The sequence below is a fragment of the Equus przewalskii genome, chromosome 16 (assembly GCF_037783145.1).
Source record: "Equus przewalskii isolate Varuska chromosome 16, EquPr2, whole genome shotgun sequence".
In the NCBI taxonomy this organism is placed as follows: Eukaryota; Metazoa; Chordata; class Mammalia; order Perissodactyla; family Equidae; genus Equus; species Equus przewalskii.
The window spans coordinates 10,190,254-10,204,810 of NC_091846.1; the positions used below are offsets into that span (position 1 = coordinate 10,190,254).

General features: G+C 44.3%; 1 protein-coding gene across 1 annotated transcript in view; it reads left to right on the top strand.

Moving 5' to 3' along the window:
• The window catches only part of LOC103549464 (cilia- and flagella-associated protein 337-like), a 67,391-nt gene that overhangs the window by 21,711 nt on the left and 31,123 nt on the right, over nt 1–14,557 (top strand). The window contains 3 exon segments of the mRNA XM_070579456.1: nt 5,281–5,313; nt 6,194–6,287; nt 8,435–8,540. Of these exon segments, the coding sequence (XP_070435557.1) occupies nt 5,281–5,313; nt 6,194–6,287; nt 8,435–8,540 (233 nt within the window).

Here is a 14,557-nt window from a genome sequence, read left to right on the forward strand (position 1 = left end):
TAAGCCCTATCTCTCAGGCCCTGGGACTTTCATAGAGATTCTGACCCCAGGGCAGCATAATTCTCTGACTGCAGAGAAAACAAATATTATCATTCACCCTAGGGTAGTGGGAAAATCGTAGCCAGTAAAAGCTCCCTTTGATGGTCTTTGTGATCTCTGGGGGTGCTCCCTGCATGCCTGGGCTGCAGCAGCAGCCTGAGAAATGAATCAGTGAAGAGCTTGTCCACAGACATTCATATCTCCTGCCCAACCAGGGCCACTGGACAGGGAGGAGGGGAATGCTGGGGAAGGCAGGAGTTGTGTGTTTATCACCAAGAGGATGGTCATAACTTGAGTCTCTTTCTATACCAGATCTTCTCCAGGTATTTCATTTGCTGGGATTACCTCCACCTTTTCTCTTGGCCCTCTCAACTGTCCCCCACCTTCTTTCCCTCCTCCTCCCAACTCGATCCCTAGCCCCACCCTTGGATTTTAAGGACCTGGTTTGAACTCACCAAGCAGTGCACTTGTGAGGAATACAATCTTTAACACCATTTTAAGCGACTCAGAAGTCAGCCACCCACGAAATGACGACAGCCATTTCTTTTATGATGCCTTCAGCCTAGCTATGCCTGAGCACTTCTGAGCTTTGGAAAAGCTGAAATTCTAGGGTTTTTTCCTCTTTTTTAATCCTTTAGAGTCCTGTTCCAGTTGCCATTGAACAGCATGGAAAACCAGTGATCAGTCAAGTGTGCGGTCTCAGCCTCCCAGGAAATACTTGCTTCCTTCTTGAGGAGATCTGCCCTGAGGCCCCTTCCACTTCTGATTCATAGCCTTCACGCTTACATTGTCTTTCAAGGAAAGCTTCCCTTAGAAATTTCTGATTCACTGACATTTAAATCACCAAAATGTTAGAAAGAGATGTGCAGTGGTTAAGAAGTTTCTTGGGAATTTTCATTAGACTTTCTTGGAACTAGGAAATTGTGATTTTCTCAAATGATAATGGATATGAATCCTAAGAAACTGAAATTCAGCTTTCAGAGACTGGACCAGCTCAAAATTCAGTGTCTGGGTGGAACAAAAACAATGAAGCCGCAATGAGGAGCTCTGAGTTCTAGCTCCGGCTCTGCTGCTAACGGAGCTGTGACCTCAGGCCTCAGTTTCCTCTCCAGTCCAGTAAAAAAGTTGGACAGGAGCTCTAAGGATCTATCCAACGCAAATTCACAGATCCCTCATTCTACTGTAAGTGTCCTGTCCATGCCATCGTCCTTCTCCCATTACAGACAGCAGGGCCCACTGAAATTGCTTACAGCTCTAAACCACTATTAAGTATCTATAGAGATCTAGATAATTCTATTATAGAAAGAGTCAGCCCTCCACCCCCACCTCCACACTCCCTGGTGAACATTATTGTAATTTCTCTGTGATGGGTATTTATGATGTTCCAGGCATGATGCAAAGATGAGAATATAGTCATGCGCCACATAACGACTTTTTGGTCAATGACAGACCGCATATTTGACGGTGGTCCCATAAGATTAGTACCACACAGCCTACATGTACCATCTAGGTTTGTGTAAGTACACTTTATGATGTTCACACAACAACAAAATTGCCTAATGACACATTTCCCAGAACTTATCCCAGTTGTTAAGCGACACACAACTGTATTGAGGCTCAGAGCCTTCGGGGCAAAACTCCTGGAAAGAGTTGCCTATACTCACCCTTTCCAAAGCCTCTCCCCCCAGCCTGCCTAAAACCACTCCAACCTGACCTTTGTCCCTGCCGTGCCACCGAAAACACTCTTGTAAGGGTCGTCCGTGCCCCGATGTTGCTACATCCAGTGACGGATCCTCATCCCACTTGCTCTCTCAGCACTTGAAGCAGCAGATCACTCCGGCTTCCTCCCCGTGCTTCTCTCACTCGGCTTCAGGCTACAGCCTCTCTTGGTTTTCTTTCCATCTCACGTGTTGTCCTCCCGTCTCCCTTATTTATTCCTCCACATCTCTGTGACTTAACGTTGGAGCCCGCAGAGTTCAGTCCTCGGTCTTCTCCTCATCCATACCTGCATCACTCCCTTGATGATCCCCTCCAGGACCACTGCTGCCAATTCCCAAATTTATCTCTCTAACCTGGCCCCTTCCTGAACTTCAGTCCGGTATTTCCAACTGCCTAGGATCTCTAAAGGACATCTCCACTTGAATACCACATAGTTGTCAAAATTAAGTCCAAACCTGAATCCAGTTCTCCCTCACACCATCTTCCCAATCTTAATTGGCTGTAAATCCATCTTTCCAGTTGCTCTAGCCAAAATCTAACAGTCACCCTCGACTCCTCTTTCTCACAACCCATGTCCAAGCTGTTGACCCTGCCTATTCCTGGAATCTGGCCTCTTCTCCCCAGCCCCACTGCTTCCATCTAGCGAGAATCACCATATTCTCTTCCCTGGGTCACGGCAGGAGCCTAACTCCTCCCCCTACTTCCACTCTGCCCCTATAGTCTGTTCTCCACACAGCAGCCAGAGAGATCCTGTGAATTAGAAGTCAGAGCTGTCCAAGTCCTCCCGTGGGCCCCTATCTCACTCAGAGCAAAAGTTGAAGTCCTCCAGGCCCTGTGTGTCAGCCCCATCCTTACGTCTCTGGGCTGGTCTCCCACTTCTCTCCCTCTCTGTCTCTGTTCCTGTCGTGCCAATCTCCTTGTATATATGAGGATATCTTCACTGGTTCGTCCCTCTGCCTGGAAAGTTCTCCCCACAAATGTCTACATCGCTCACTCCCTCTCCTCCTTGAAGTCTTTGCTCAAATGTCACTTCTCAACGAGGCCCTTCTGTCCACTTTGTTATGTCCTGGAGCAGCCCAGCCCCTGCTCCTGGCATTCGCAGTCCTCCTTACCTGTCCTAACTCGGTTTAAATCCGTCCATCTAAGCACCTTCTAGAGTACTATCTAGTTTGTCTGTGATGTTTGTTGCTTCTGGTCTGTCTTCCCACATCAAAAGGCCAGCCCCACAAAGGTAGGGAGTTTGTCTGTTTTGTCCACTGTTTTGTCCCAAGTGCTTAGAATACATGGCACATAACAGGTGCTCCATAAATAGTTGTTGAGTGAATTTATTTGTGAAGTCAACATTCAAACCACATCCCTCTCGCTCCCAAAGCTGTGCTCAGAAGCACTCTAGGAAGACTGGGATGCTGTAGTGACGAGCTCTTCAAGTGTTTTTCTCCTGTGCCCTTCTCCTTCCATCTCCATATCCACCCCCCACATGTCCCCATAGCATCCTATGCCCACATGACTGCTTTGTGTCGGGTATGTACGTGTCTATACACACACACACACACTCCTCCACTATGTGTTATAGCACCAGCACCCCCATCCCTAAATGGCTGCTAGAGTTATAACCCTGTCAGGAAACAAGTGAGCTGGTTCACCCCATTCCGCAACTCCCTTTTAGTTAGTTTAGTCTCCGTTTCTGGTAAGAGTCCTTTCACAGCCCCTTAAGGTTCCCCCTTTACATACTTCTGGACTTCAGAATTCAGCTTAAGGTCAGCCATCTATTCCCAAATAGGCTCACCTCAGATGAGAGGGAAAATCCATAACAGAAGAAACCAACAATTGCATAGAGGGCTCTGCAGTGTGGGAAGCACCTTCAAGTGCATTTGTTTACTTAAGGTGATAGAAGGCAGGAATCTCTGGCTTTATTTTGGTTGTTAATGAACATGGAGAGGGACATATTGGTCAAGGCCATAGAGAAACCATTTTGTGGTTTTGTGTCCATTTTGTGACAGCAGATCCATGGGCTCGACCATACTGAGGAAATTGATGGAAGGGAGGAATAAGATATAGGGAAGGGTGGGCAGGAGAGGCCGCAGGATCCACCTTGAAACAGAAAGAGTAAAAGTCGGAGTTTGGGGAGAATACACCCACACTGCTGCTGACCCCATGGGATCCTCTGAGCTCCTGACTGTGGACGTGGCCTCTGAGTCAGCCCTGATGATAGACGCCTCAGTGGACAGGCAGAATTCCCCTTCCACCAGGACCCCAGCACCTAAGACTTATCTGCTAGTTAGTGTGCTGGGGATCTGAACCTGCCTTGAATCTGTGCTAGGTTTCCATGGTGATTGCTTAAACTTTTCATCATCCTTCCTTCAGACCTTGGGGGAGAGCTGTGCTCTCTGGTTTCCATGACAACCATTTAAACATGTATCTCTGTCTGGCTCTCTTGGAAAAGAACTGCTAGAGATCATGCAAATGAACTGGCTGTGCTCCCTTCACTAGAAAAAAAAAATAAAAATAAAGTGACACACCTGCTTAGAAGTTTCAGATCTCTGCTCATAACAAGAAGGGTGAAAGTGTCAAACTGGCATCTGAGGAGAGTTTGCTTGCTGCTTTGACCCTTCAAGTGCTTGCTCAGATACGCAGGCTCACTCTGCCGTCTTAAGTGCTTATCTACACTCAGCACTTCCCCTCCCCTCCCTTCTGCCTGGCAGATGAAAGAGCTGCAAATTCAAGGCTGTTTACCTTTCTGCTGCATATTAAAGGAGGAAGAAAAGGACCTGGCCAGAGTGACTGGCTAGCCAGCTACCGGACGCAGCCCTTCCCCACTGTGGGAAGAAGCCATGGGGAGCAGAGCTGTCACCTCGACTCACTGTCAATAAACTAGCCAGGGGTGGCCCAGGCCTCGGATTACAGCCCCCAATTATGTGGAAATCACATAGCCCAGTCGTTCAGAAATGACTCCACTTTCTCTATTGGAATTCGTGGACTGGAGAGCAGTCACGTGACTCTGAGGAAGAAGAGCTCAGGAGAAGCAGGACGATGAGGGCCCCTTTCCCCCTCCCTGGACACTTGCCCATTCTCCACCGCAGCAATGCGCCCTAAACCGGAGTCCCCAGAGGCAGCAGTGGGCCAAGCAGCCACAGATTTAAAACATGTTTTGAAACTGAGTACCAGCATTTAAAATTCTGGATGTTTCCAATGAAAATAGAGATTTCCCACTTCTCTTGAAAAATCAACAGACCTGCGCCAGAATCCTACTTCACAAGGGTCTGTTGGATTGCAGAAGCCCCGCTCTCGCAAAGATGAAGCATGCATTGGCTTTGGTTGAACTTTTCTGAATAGCAAATTCTTCTGGAAAATAGTTGAACTCATAACTTGTGATAGCAGACACAGCACCCAGACAAAACCAATTATCCCTCACCTAATTGCTGACGTCACAAATGATGAAAGAGAATTCTTCTTTGGTGGTGGGGGAACGAGGAGGCTGCAGATTAAATGGTCTTCCACCTTCTTTCTCCAACACCCTTTCAGCTACCTTGGATGAGGCTGAGGTCGGAGGTCAGGGTAAGCCAGCCAGGGTGGATGTGAGATGCCCTGGTGAGTGTATTGGGGATTTTCTTCATCACCCTCTGGTGAGACTAACGTCTGAATCCTTCAGGAAGGCCCTTGACTGCGTCTGCACGATGCTACCATTTTGATTCTATTGTTCAGGAGGTTCATAAACCAATAAGTCATTTGACTGAACATAATTGTGGGACAAAATTGGTTGGTTGGTTGATAAAATTGATAGGTCGACTCAATGAGCCCCGGTTTAGGAGTCAGACAGCCCTGGGTCTGAGGCTTAGCTCCACAGTTTTCTTGATGACATGTTTCTTAACCTCTCCAGGTGTAAGTTTTCTTACCTGCAAGGTGGAGGGAAAGGTGCTTGCCTCTGAGTTTCTGTGAGACTCAGCCAAGATCGTGTGTGGAGAGGCCCTGGCACAATGCCTGGCACTGGTAGAGATTTAGTAAGTTTGTTTCCCCAGAATGAGATGGCCTCTTCATGTTTCCTCTTGCTCCCAGATGACCCTTCTTGCCTCTTTCTAGAGAGGGAAGGGAATAAAGGTCTTGCCTTTCCTACACACATCATTTTCATTCTTCAGACTCTCTATGGTTGAACACCTGGGGAGAAAGAAGAAGAAAACACTAGTCATTGCTGAAAGCGAACCGGGGACATTTACAAATCAGCAACTTGTCCGCACATTAACTGACCATATTAAGAAACTGTGTTTTGCTTTTCTATGAATATTTTTAGGGTACGGTATGGGAACAACAAATGTCAAGCAAAAGATGAAAGAGATAAGGGATGTTAGAAAAGATGTCAAGGCGAGAAAAGGCCAAGCATCCCTTGGTTTGCCCCAAAGGCGAGCCGAATGTGATCAAACAGTTTTTCGCATCTATACAGGAGTCAAGACGTTTTCATTCTGTAAGAGAAGGAACTTGCTGCTGACAGGTGGACTGGATCGAATAATTAGAGTGTGGAATCCTTATCTGCCAAGGTAAGTTTTCTTTCTCTCTCCAAGAGTGCCATTGATCTCGTAAGGTGCAAGGGAGCAGGACTGGGGATGCTAATGCCCTTTTGGAATAATTTAAGAACCCCTGTCCAAAACTGATCTTCCACACACACAGCCCAGGAAACTTCTGTTGTGGCCATTAAAGATTCGTTTTCTGACATTAATAAGCAACTCACTTAAGAAGTAAATATTTTGCAAGAACAAAGAGACTGTGTGGAGCCATGATTCACTCTCCTTTCAGAATGATTTCCTGTAATCAGATTGCTGTCCTCCCTACAATGAACCATGATCAGTTGCAGAGAGCGATTAGGGATTTCGCTGTGCAATTGATGTACTTTCGGTGCACCTCGCTCACATGGCCCTAAATTGACATTGCATCTCCACTGGAGTTGTTTAGCCTCAGCTGATAATGACTCTACCACCCCTAAGGCATAAGAATTGACGTAAGAAAACAGAGACTGTTCTGGAAAGTCTGGGATTGAGGTAGCAAGGTAGCAAACAGTTCGATCATTGAAAGTAGGTTGCCATCATACCCTCAATGTGTAAACACTGTGCACCTTAGAATAGGGCTCAAACCTTTCATGGTGAGCCCCCCAGAGCAAGTGCTGGGAAGCACTTCCTTGTAATAACAACAGCTATCATTTTATTGAGCACCTACTTTGTCTGAGGCACCGTGCATCATACACATTATCTCTAATCCTCACATCAGCTCCATTTACTGATGAAGAAACTGAAGCTCAGCAGAGTTAAATAACTTTTTGGAGTAATGGCAGAATCAGGGTTCAAATGCAGTTTGGCCTCTTCTGAAAGTCATTTCCATTGATAAGTGTTGAAGATGGAAGGAGAGTGGGAAACGGGGAGTTGTCTTCCCATGCGTTGATAGTGGGGGTTGGGGATAAGAACATGTCACCTAGGATGTGCCATGGTTCCTTGCTGAGCCCCTGATGCAGGCATCAGTGGAGGACCTGCATGACCCCTCTCAGCAGAGCAGGCAGCAGCGGGGTCAGTACTCCAGGTCTGGAAGCGCACCGGCTCTTATCTCGCCCCTGTCACTTTCTAGCAGGGAGATCCTGAGCAAGGCTGCAGCCTCAGTTTCCTTATTATAATAATGATAACAAGAGAACCCACACCTAGAGTAGAAACAGAGATTACAAATGAGATCATCCATGTATCAAGCTTAGCATGATGTCAGATGTACTGGTGTACATTGTTATATTGCGCTTCACTTTAATGTGCTTCATAGATACTGCATTTTTCACAAGACTTCCACCCCGGCAAAATGATTACGATTTGCTGAAGGCTCAGAGAATGGGTTAGCATTTTTTTTTTTTTTAGCAAAAATAGAGTGTTGTTTAGTTAATGTATGTACATTATTTATTTCATACTTAATAGACTGCGATTTAGTGTAAGCATAACTTTTATATACTCTGAGAAGCCAAAAGATTCATGTGACTTGCTTAATTGCGACATTCACTTTATTGCGGCAGTCTGGAACTGAGTCTGCAATATCTCCGAGGTGTGCCTGTAAGTAAGAAAGAGATGTGATTTTCTCCCCTCTGCTATTACCTTAGATTCCCATCTGCCTGCTGATGGAGAACAATTTCCCACAGTCACTTACTTTCCAGAGACGTGGTTATAAAAAAAAGATGTTGTGCTCCCTGCTTCAACCTCAGCCCTGCCTCCCTCCTTCCTACCTGCCCCCCTCCCACTACACTCCCTGCCCTGAGACCCTGAGGGCACTGTGAGCCCTCCAGGCTCCTTAAAATAAACTTATATTCACAGACGTTCCTCCCAGATCTGAATACTGCGTAAAGCAGCAACCTGCCATGGAATCTGTTCCAACCCCAGCCTGAGCTCTTCCTTGCCTATTCCTTTTATAGGGACATTGTCAGCAGTTGGAGAAACAAAGCCCAGGGCTTCATCGCACACTGAGTTGTGTTGCTATAAGTGGGTATTATTTGCCACAGTGCTTTGATCGCACAAGATATATACTTGTGTAATTTCAGAGGGAGACATAACCCTCCTCCAGGCTGAATAGAACTGCCAGATCCGGGCCAAGTTTAGTCTTGCATTTTTATTTAGAAATAACAGATAGACCTGCTGGGTGTTCATCTGTTCTTTTTCCATTCTAGAAAACCAACAGGTATGCTGAAAAGCCACACGGCTCCAGTGAGCTACATCCAGGTGTCTGCTGAGGATAACAAAATATTTTCCACGTCCACTGACAACGCAGTCAAGGTCTCTGCCCTTTGGTGTTCTGATGCGTTACCCAGTGTGGTTTCAGACAGAGAAGGGGTTCCTTTCATGTTTTCTTTTCCCCTCTCTGCAGCTTTGGGGGCCTCTGCATCAGCAGATACCGTATGGCATTTTCATTTGTGAGTTTGCTTTGGAAAGGAGGATATGTAAGCAATTGAAGGGTAGCCTCTGAGAAGCCTTTCAATACCTGGTGTTTTTGATTGAGATGAGTAAACCTTACAGTATTCAGGCCACTGCTCGCATTCTGTCCAAAGAGTCTCTGTGAGAGTGTGTGGTGGAGGATGGAGAAGGAGAATGGGGGACGGAATGGGGACATAGGGGAGGCAGCAGCCCCTTGCCGCTAGTGGCTATCATCTTATTTTGCAGTACACACAGGACAGGTGGGCCCTTTCTGATGTTGCCTGTAAGGCTTAGAACCTAAACCTTTCTGGCCCTGCTGGAGGTAGTCATATCACCATCTTCTTTGTGTTTGCCTTCACACCCATCTTTATAACTAAAATCCTGTCCACCTCAAACTTCGGTTACCCTGTGGTCTTCATAATGCACTATTTTTATACAAAAAAAGAAATCTCACTGATTTTCTTCACCCATCACTTCGTATGCATGTCCAATGAATATGACAAATTTTCATGATTCATCCACCTTCTTTCCTGGACTGTCACAGGCCAGAGGGTAGGAGTTTAGCACACTCTGAATCGGAGGAATGCTGAAACCTCAGGAGGAGATCAGCACCACTGTGTTGCAGAGATGCATTAACCAGCTCTGACCACTCACATCGTAAATGACCAATAGACGTTATGGTCTGAATTGTATCCCCTCAAAATTCATAACCTCCAGTACTTTAAAATATGACTGTATTTGGAGTTAGGGCCTTTAAAGAAGTAATTAAGGTTAAATGAGGTCATATTGCTGGGCCCTAATCCAATATGATTGGTGTCCTTATAAGAAGAGATCAGGACACATAGATTGAGGGGTGACCATGTGAGGACACAGCAAGAAGTGGTCATCTGCAAGCAAAGGAGAGAAGCCTAAGAAGAAACTAAACCTATCCACACCTTGATCTTGGACTTCAATCCTCTACCTCACACCATACACAAAACTTAACTCAGAACGAATCATAGACCTAAATGTAAGAAGAGCTATGACTTCAAAACTCTTAGGAGAAATCATAGAGTAAATCTTCATGACCTTGGACTAGGCAATGATTTCTTAGATAAGACATCAAAAGCACAAGAGAAAAAAGGAAAAAATAGAAAGGACTTCATCAAAATTAAAAACTTGTGCTTCAAAGGACACCATTAAGAAAGTGATTAGACAACCTACTGAATGGAAGAAAATGATTGCAAATCATATCTATAACAAGGAAGTGCATCTAGAATATAAAGAACTTTTAATGCAGAGTTCTAAAAGCACAAATAGCCCAATTTAAAAATAGGCAAAGGACTGGAACAGAAATTTCTTCAAAGAAAATATTCAAATGGCCAATAAACACATGACAAGATACTCAACATGATTAGTCATTAGGGGAATCCAAACCAAAACCACAATGAGATACCACTTCACACCCATTAGGATGGCCAAAATCAAAAGATAGACAATGACAAGCATTGGCAAGGATGTGGGGAAACTGGAACCCTCATCCATTGCTGGTGGGAGTGTAAAATGTTGCAGCCACTTTAGAAAACATTTTGGCAGTTCTTCAAATGTTAACCACAGAGTTACCATACGATCTAGCAATTCCACTCCTAAGTTTATACCCAAGAGAATTGAAAACACGTGTTCACACAAACACTTGCATATGAATATTTGCAGCAGCATTATTCATAGTAGCCAAAAAGTGGAAACAACCAAAATGTCCACGAACTGGTAAATGGATAAACAAAATGTAGTATATCCAGGCAATGAAATATGACTCAGCAACAAAAAAGAAATGAAGTACCAATAAATGTTACATCATGGATGAACCATGAAAACCTTATGTGAAGTGAAAGCCAGTGACAGAAAGCCATGTGTTGTGTAATTCCATTCATATGAAACGTCCTGAATAGGCAAATCTACAGAGTTAGAAAGTTTAGCGGTGGCCAAGGAGTGGGGTGAGGTGGGGACAGGGGGTGGCTACTAACGGACAGGGATTTCTTTTTAGTGTAATGAAAATGTTTTGAAATTAGATAGTGGTGACAGTTGCACAACTCTGTGAATACGCTGAAAACCACTGAATTGTACACTTTAAAAATTCAAATTTTGTGATATGTGAATTATATCCCAACAAAGCTGTTATTTTTTGTTTAAAGTTCGGCGGAGAGAAGTCAAAGATGACACCAAGGTTTTGGCCTGAGCCAGAAACTGAGAGAAGGAAGATGGGGGTGAAAAGAAGGGAGGTCAGGAGCGCGGTTGTGGATGTGTTGGGCAGAGTCATCCCGAGTTGAGGGGCAATGTCAGGGCTGACGATATACGCTTGGCAATCATTAGCATTTAGATGGAATTTTAAGCCCTGGAGTGAGTGGATGAGATCTGAAAGGGAGTGAGAGCAGGCAAAGGAGAGAAAATCTTCAAAGACTGAGCACAGGGGCACTATGATGTGCTGGCATCTCACCATTTGAGGGAGCCAACATGGCTCCTGTGTAGTGAGCTTAGAGTCCATCCCATGGCAATGAGGAGGGTACTTTCTATAAAAGTAGGTGCTGAGATCACAGTCAGTGATGCAGCCAGGACCCAACTCAATTCAGTCCTCTGAGAAAATTTGATTAAAATGGTAAGATTTATGGACTTCAGTTTTGATTTATTTTGAAAATCAAATTCATCCAAACGCATCCTCCAAAGCCACAAAGTTGGCGACTTCATATTTTTAATGAGCTTTTTTTTCCCAAAACTTGGCACCATCAGATAATCATAATTCTGTATGTGAGGACACGTCTTCTATCCTATTTTCTTTTCCTAGTGCCTCTCCATTTTCTTCCAATCTAAACTCATGATTACAAGATTAGCATCTTGCCTGTGATGATTCAGGCATATTGAATCACTTCCCAAAGTGTGTTTAAAATATATTGAAATCCTATCTTGGAAATATGGTATGTAATTTATTTCAGAATATATTATTCCTATCAAATAAAAACTAATCAACTAGGAACCACACAGCTAAATTTCTAGCATGCCTGATCAGATAGACTTCGTTCTTTGAATTGATTTCTCACCCCAAATATTTCACTTCTCTAAATCATGGGGACACACGAAACGTTTCAGGAGTCTGCTGGTTTCTGGCATTCTCTAAAGGAAAGTAAAGTGACAGATGTAGATTTCCGTTTTCTCTTGTTATTTTCTGTGAGTTTAATATTTCACACCACACCGAGGGCTGTTTCATGTCAACAGGAATTAGGATGCAAAGAAAATTATTTCTTGGAAGGAAGATGGCATGGTGCATTAGTTAAGGTAAGGCTTGCCACTGTAACAAATAAACCCCGTATTTTCCATAGGTTGAAACAACAGAGTTTATTTCTGTCTACTGTAACAACGCAACAGCAGTGCTCCTGGTAAGAGACACTTTTTCTCCCATCCAAGAATGAGGCTGTCTCCATCTGGGGGCCCCACGCAGCCTGAGTTCTCAGAACCCTCTTCATCCAGGTGCTATAGGCATAAGAATATCTGCCTCCTAAAAATCCAAGCCGTAAATGACACATCACTTTCACTCACATTCTGCTGCTGAGTTCACACCCTGGGTGAAAGAGAACGTGGGAAATGCCTTAGTCTGGTAGCTATGTCTCAGCGACAACTTTACGCTGTGGGCAGGGATGTGTGGATTTTGGGGGGACAGAAGGCTTTGGAGACATACAGACTTGAGCTGAGACACTGAAACTACCACGAATGAGCTGACCTTGGGTGAAGTATTCAGTCCTTCGGAACTAAGTTACTTAATTCTTTTGGACATCTGTTTACCCTTCTGCAAAAAATGGGAGAAAGACCCATCTTGCAGGTTGTTGTGCTCATTAAAGATAACGTGTGAAGTGTGCTCACCACAGAGTAGTTTTACTAGGTAAGACTCTTTTGAGCCTAAGAGACAAAAATCTAACTCAAACAGTTTAAGCTGAAAAGGGAGGATTTACTGGTAATTGAAACCAGCTCAGCAGACAGATGGCCTCATGGGCAGCTGGGTCAGAGATGGCACTGTTGTTTGTGTGCTCCTCCCCCTGCACTTCTTCTTTCTGCTCCTTGGTGCACATCGGTCTCATCCACTCCTACTGTACAAAGGCTTTCTCCTTCCGAATGGCAGGGACCATGGATGCCCACAGCCTTGAACTCACATCCCAATTCCAGTTTCACTACCAGCTCCAGCCAGAAAAGTCCAAGGGAAGGACACAGATTGACCAGGCTTGGGTCCTGTGTCCATTGCTTGTGGTCAGTGAGGCAAATCTCTTGACAGAAGACAAGAGGGTGCTGGACAGACAAGATAAGGCAGCGATGCTTAATTTGTTGTAGTTATTTATATTTGGGTGATTTAATGCCAACTTGTCGAGTCAACCTCAACATCAGTATGAAGAGCTCCTCTCTACCTTTCCCTTTCTCAGACCTCACAGGGTCCCTCTATAGCATCCCACCTGAGATCTCTCTTCCTGGATTCCAGAATCACCTCTGTCCTCCCTCTCACCAAAACTCCCTTTCTCTCAGTAACATTATGTCATGAAGTGAGAAGAAATTAACAGATAAATGGATTCCCACTGTAGTATAAGTGACAGATGATAACTGTGCCTGTTACCTATCCAGGAAAATGAACATCTTCAAACAAATCAACACTCCTGAAGGGAGGAGGTGCCTCTTGAACAAGCAGCCCTTAGGGTCACCTTTTCCATAGTATTATTTTACCTTGATCACCATTGCCACCTCCATTCTTTGCTCCCCCTTTCTATGCCACGACCTAAACCACAGATGAAAAGGCAGATTGGTGACATCAAAGCCAGAGAAAGGTAATATAAAGAAGGAAAATTACAGGCCAATATCGTTGATGAACAAGGATGCAAAAATCCTCAACAAAAAATATTGGCAAACCGAATACAGCAATACATTAAAAGGATCATACACCATGATCAAGTGGGATTTATACCAGGGACACGGAGATGGTTCAACATCAGCAAATCAATCAATGTGATACACCACATTAACAAAATGAGGAAGAAAAACCACATGATCATCTCAATAGATGCAGAAAAAGCATTTGACAAGATCCAACAGCCATTTATGATTAAAAGTCTCAATCAAAATGAGTATAGAAGGAAAGTAGCTCAACATAGTAAAAGGCCACATATGACAAACCCACAGCCAAGATCATACTCAATGGGGAAAACTGAAAGCCATCCCTCTGAGAACAGAAACAAGACAAGGGTGCCCACTCTCACCACTCCTATTCAAAATAGTACTGGAGGTTTTAGCCAGAGCAATTAAGCAAGAAAAAGAAGGAAAAGGAATCCTAAGAGGCAGTGAAGAAGTGAAACTCTCTGTGTTTGCAGATGACATGATTTTATATACAGAAAACCCTAAAGAATCCAAATCAGGGGCCAGCCCCATGGCCGAGTGATTAAGTTCATATGCTCTGCTTCAGCGGCCCAGGGTTTCTCCAGTTCGGATCCTGGGTGCAGACATGGCACTGCTCATCAGGCCATGCTGAGCCAGCATCCCACATGCCACAACTAGAAGGACCCACAACTAAAAATACACAACTACATACCAGGGGTCTTTGGGAGAAAAAGGAAAAATAAAATCTTTAAAAAAAAAAAGAATCCAAGTCAGAAAACTATTAGAAATAATCAATAATTATAGCAAAGTGGCAAGGTACAAAATCAACTTACAGAAATCATTTGTGTTTCCATACTCTAATAATGAACTAACAGAAAGACAACTCAAGAATATAATCCCATTTATAGTCGCAACAAAAAGTATAAATTGTCTTGGAATAAATTTAACCAAGGAGGTGAAGGACTTATACAATGAAAACTACATGACATTACTGAAAG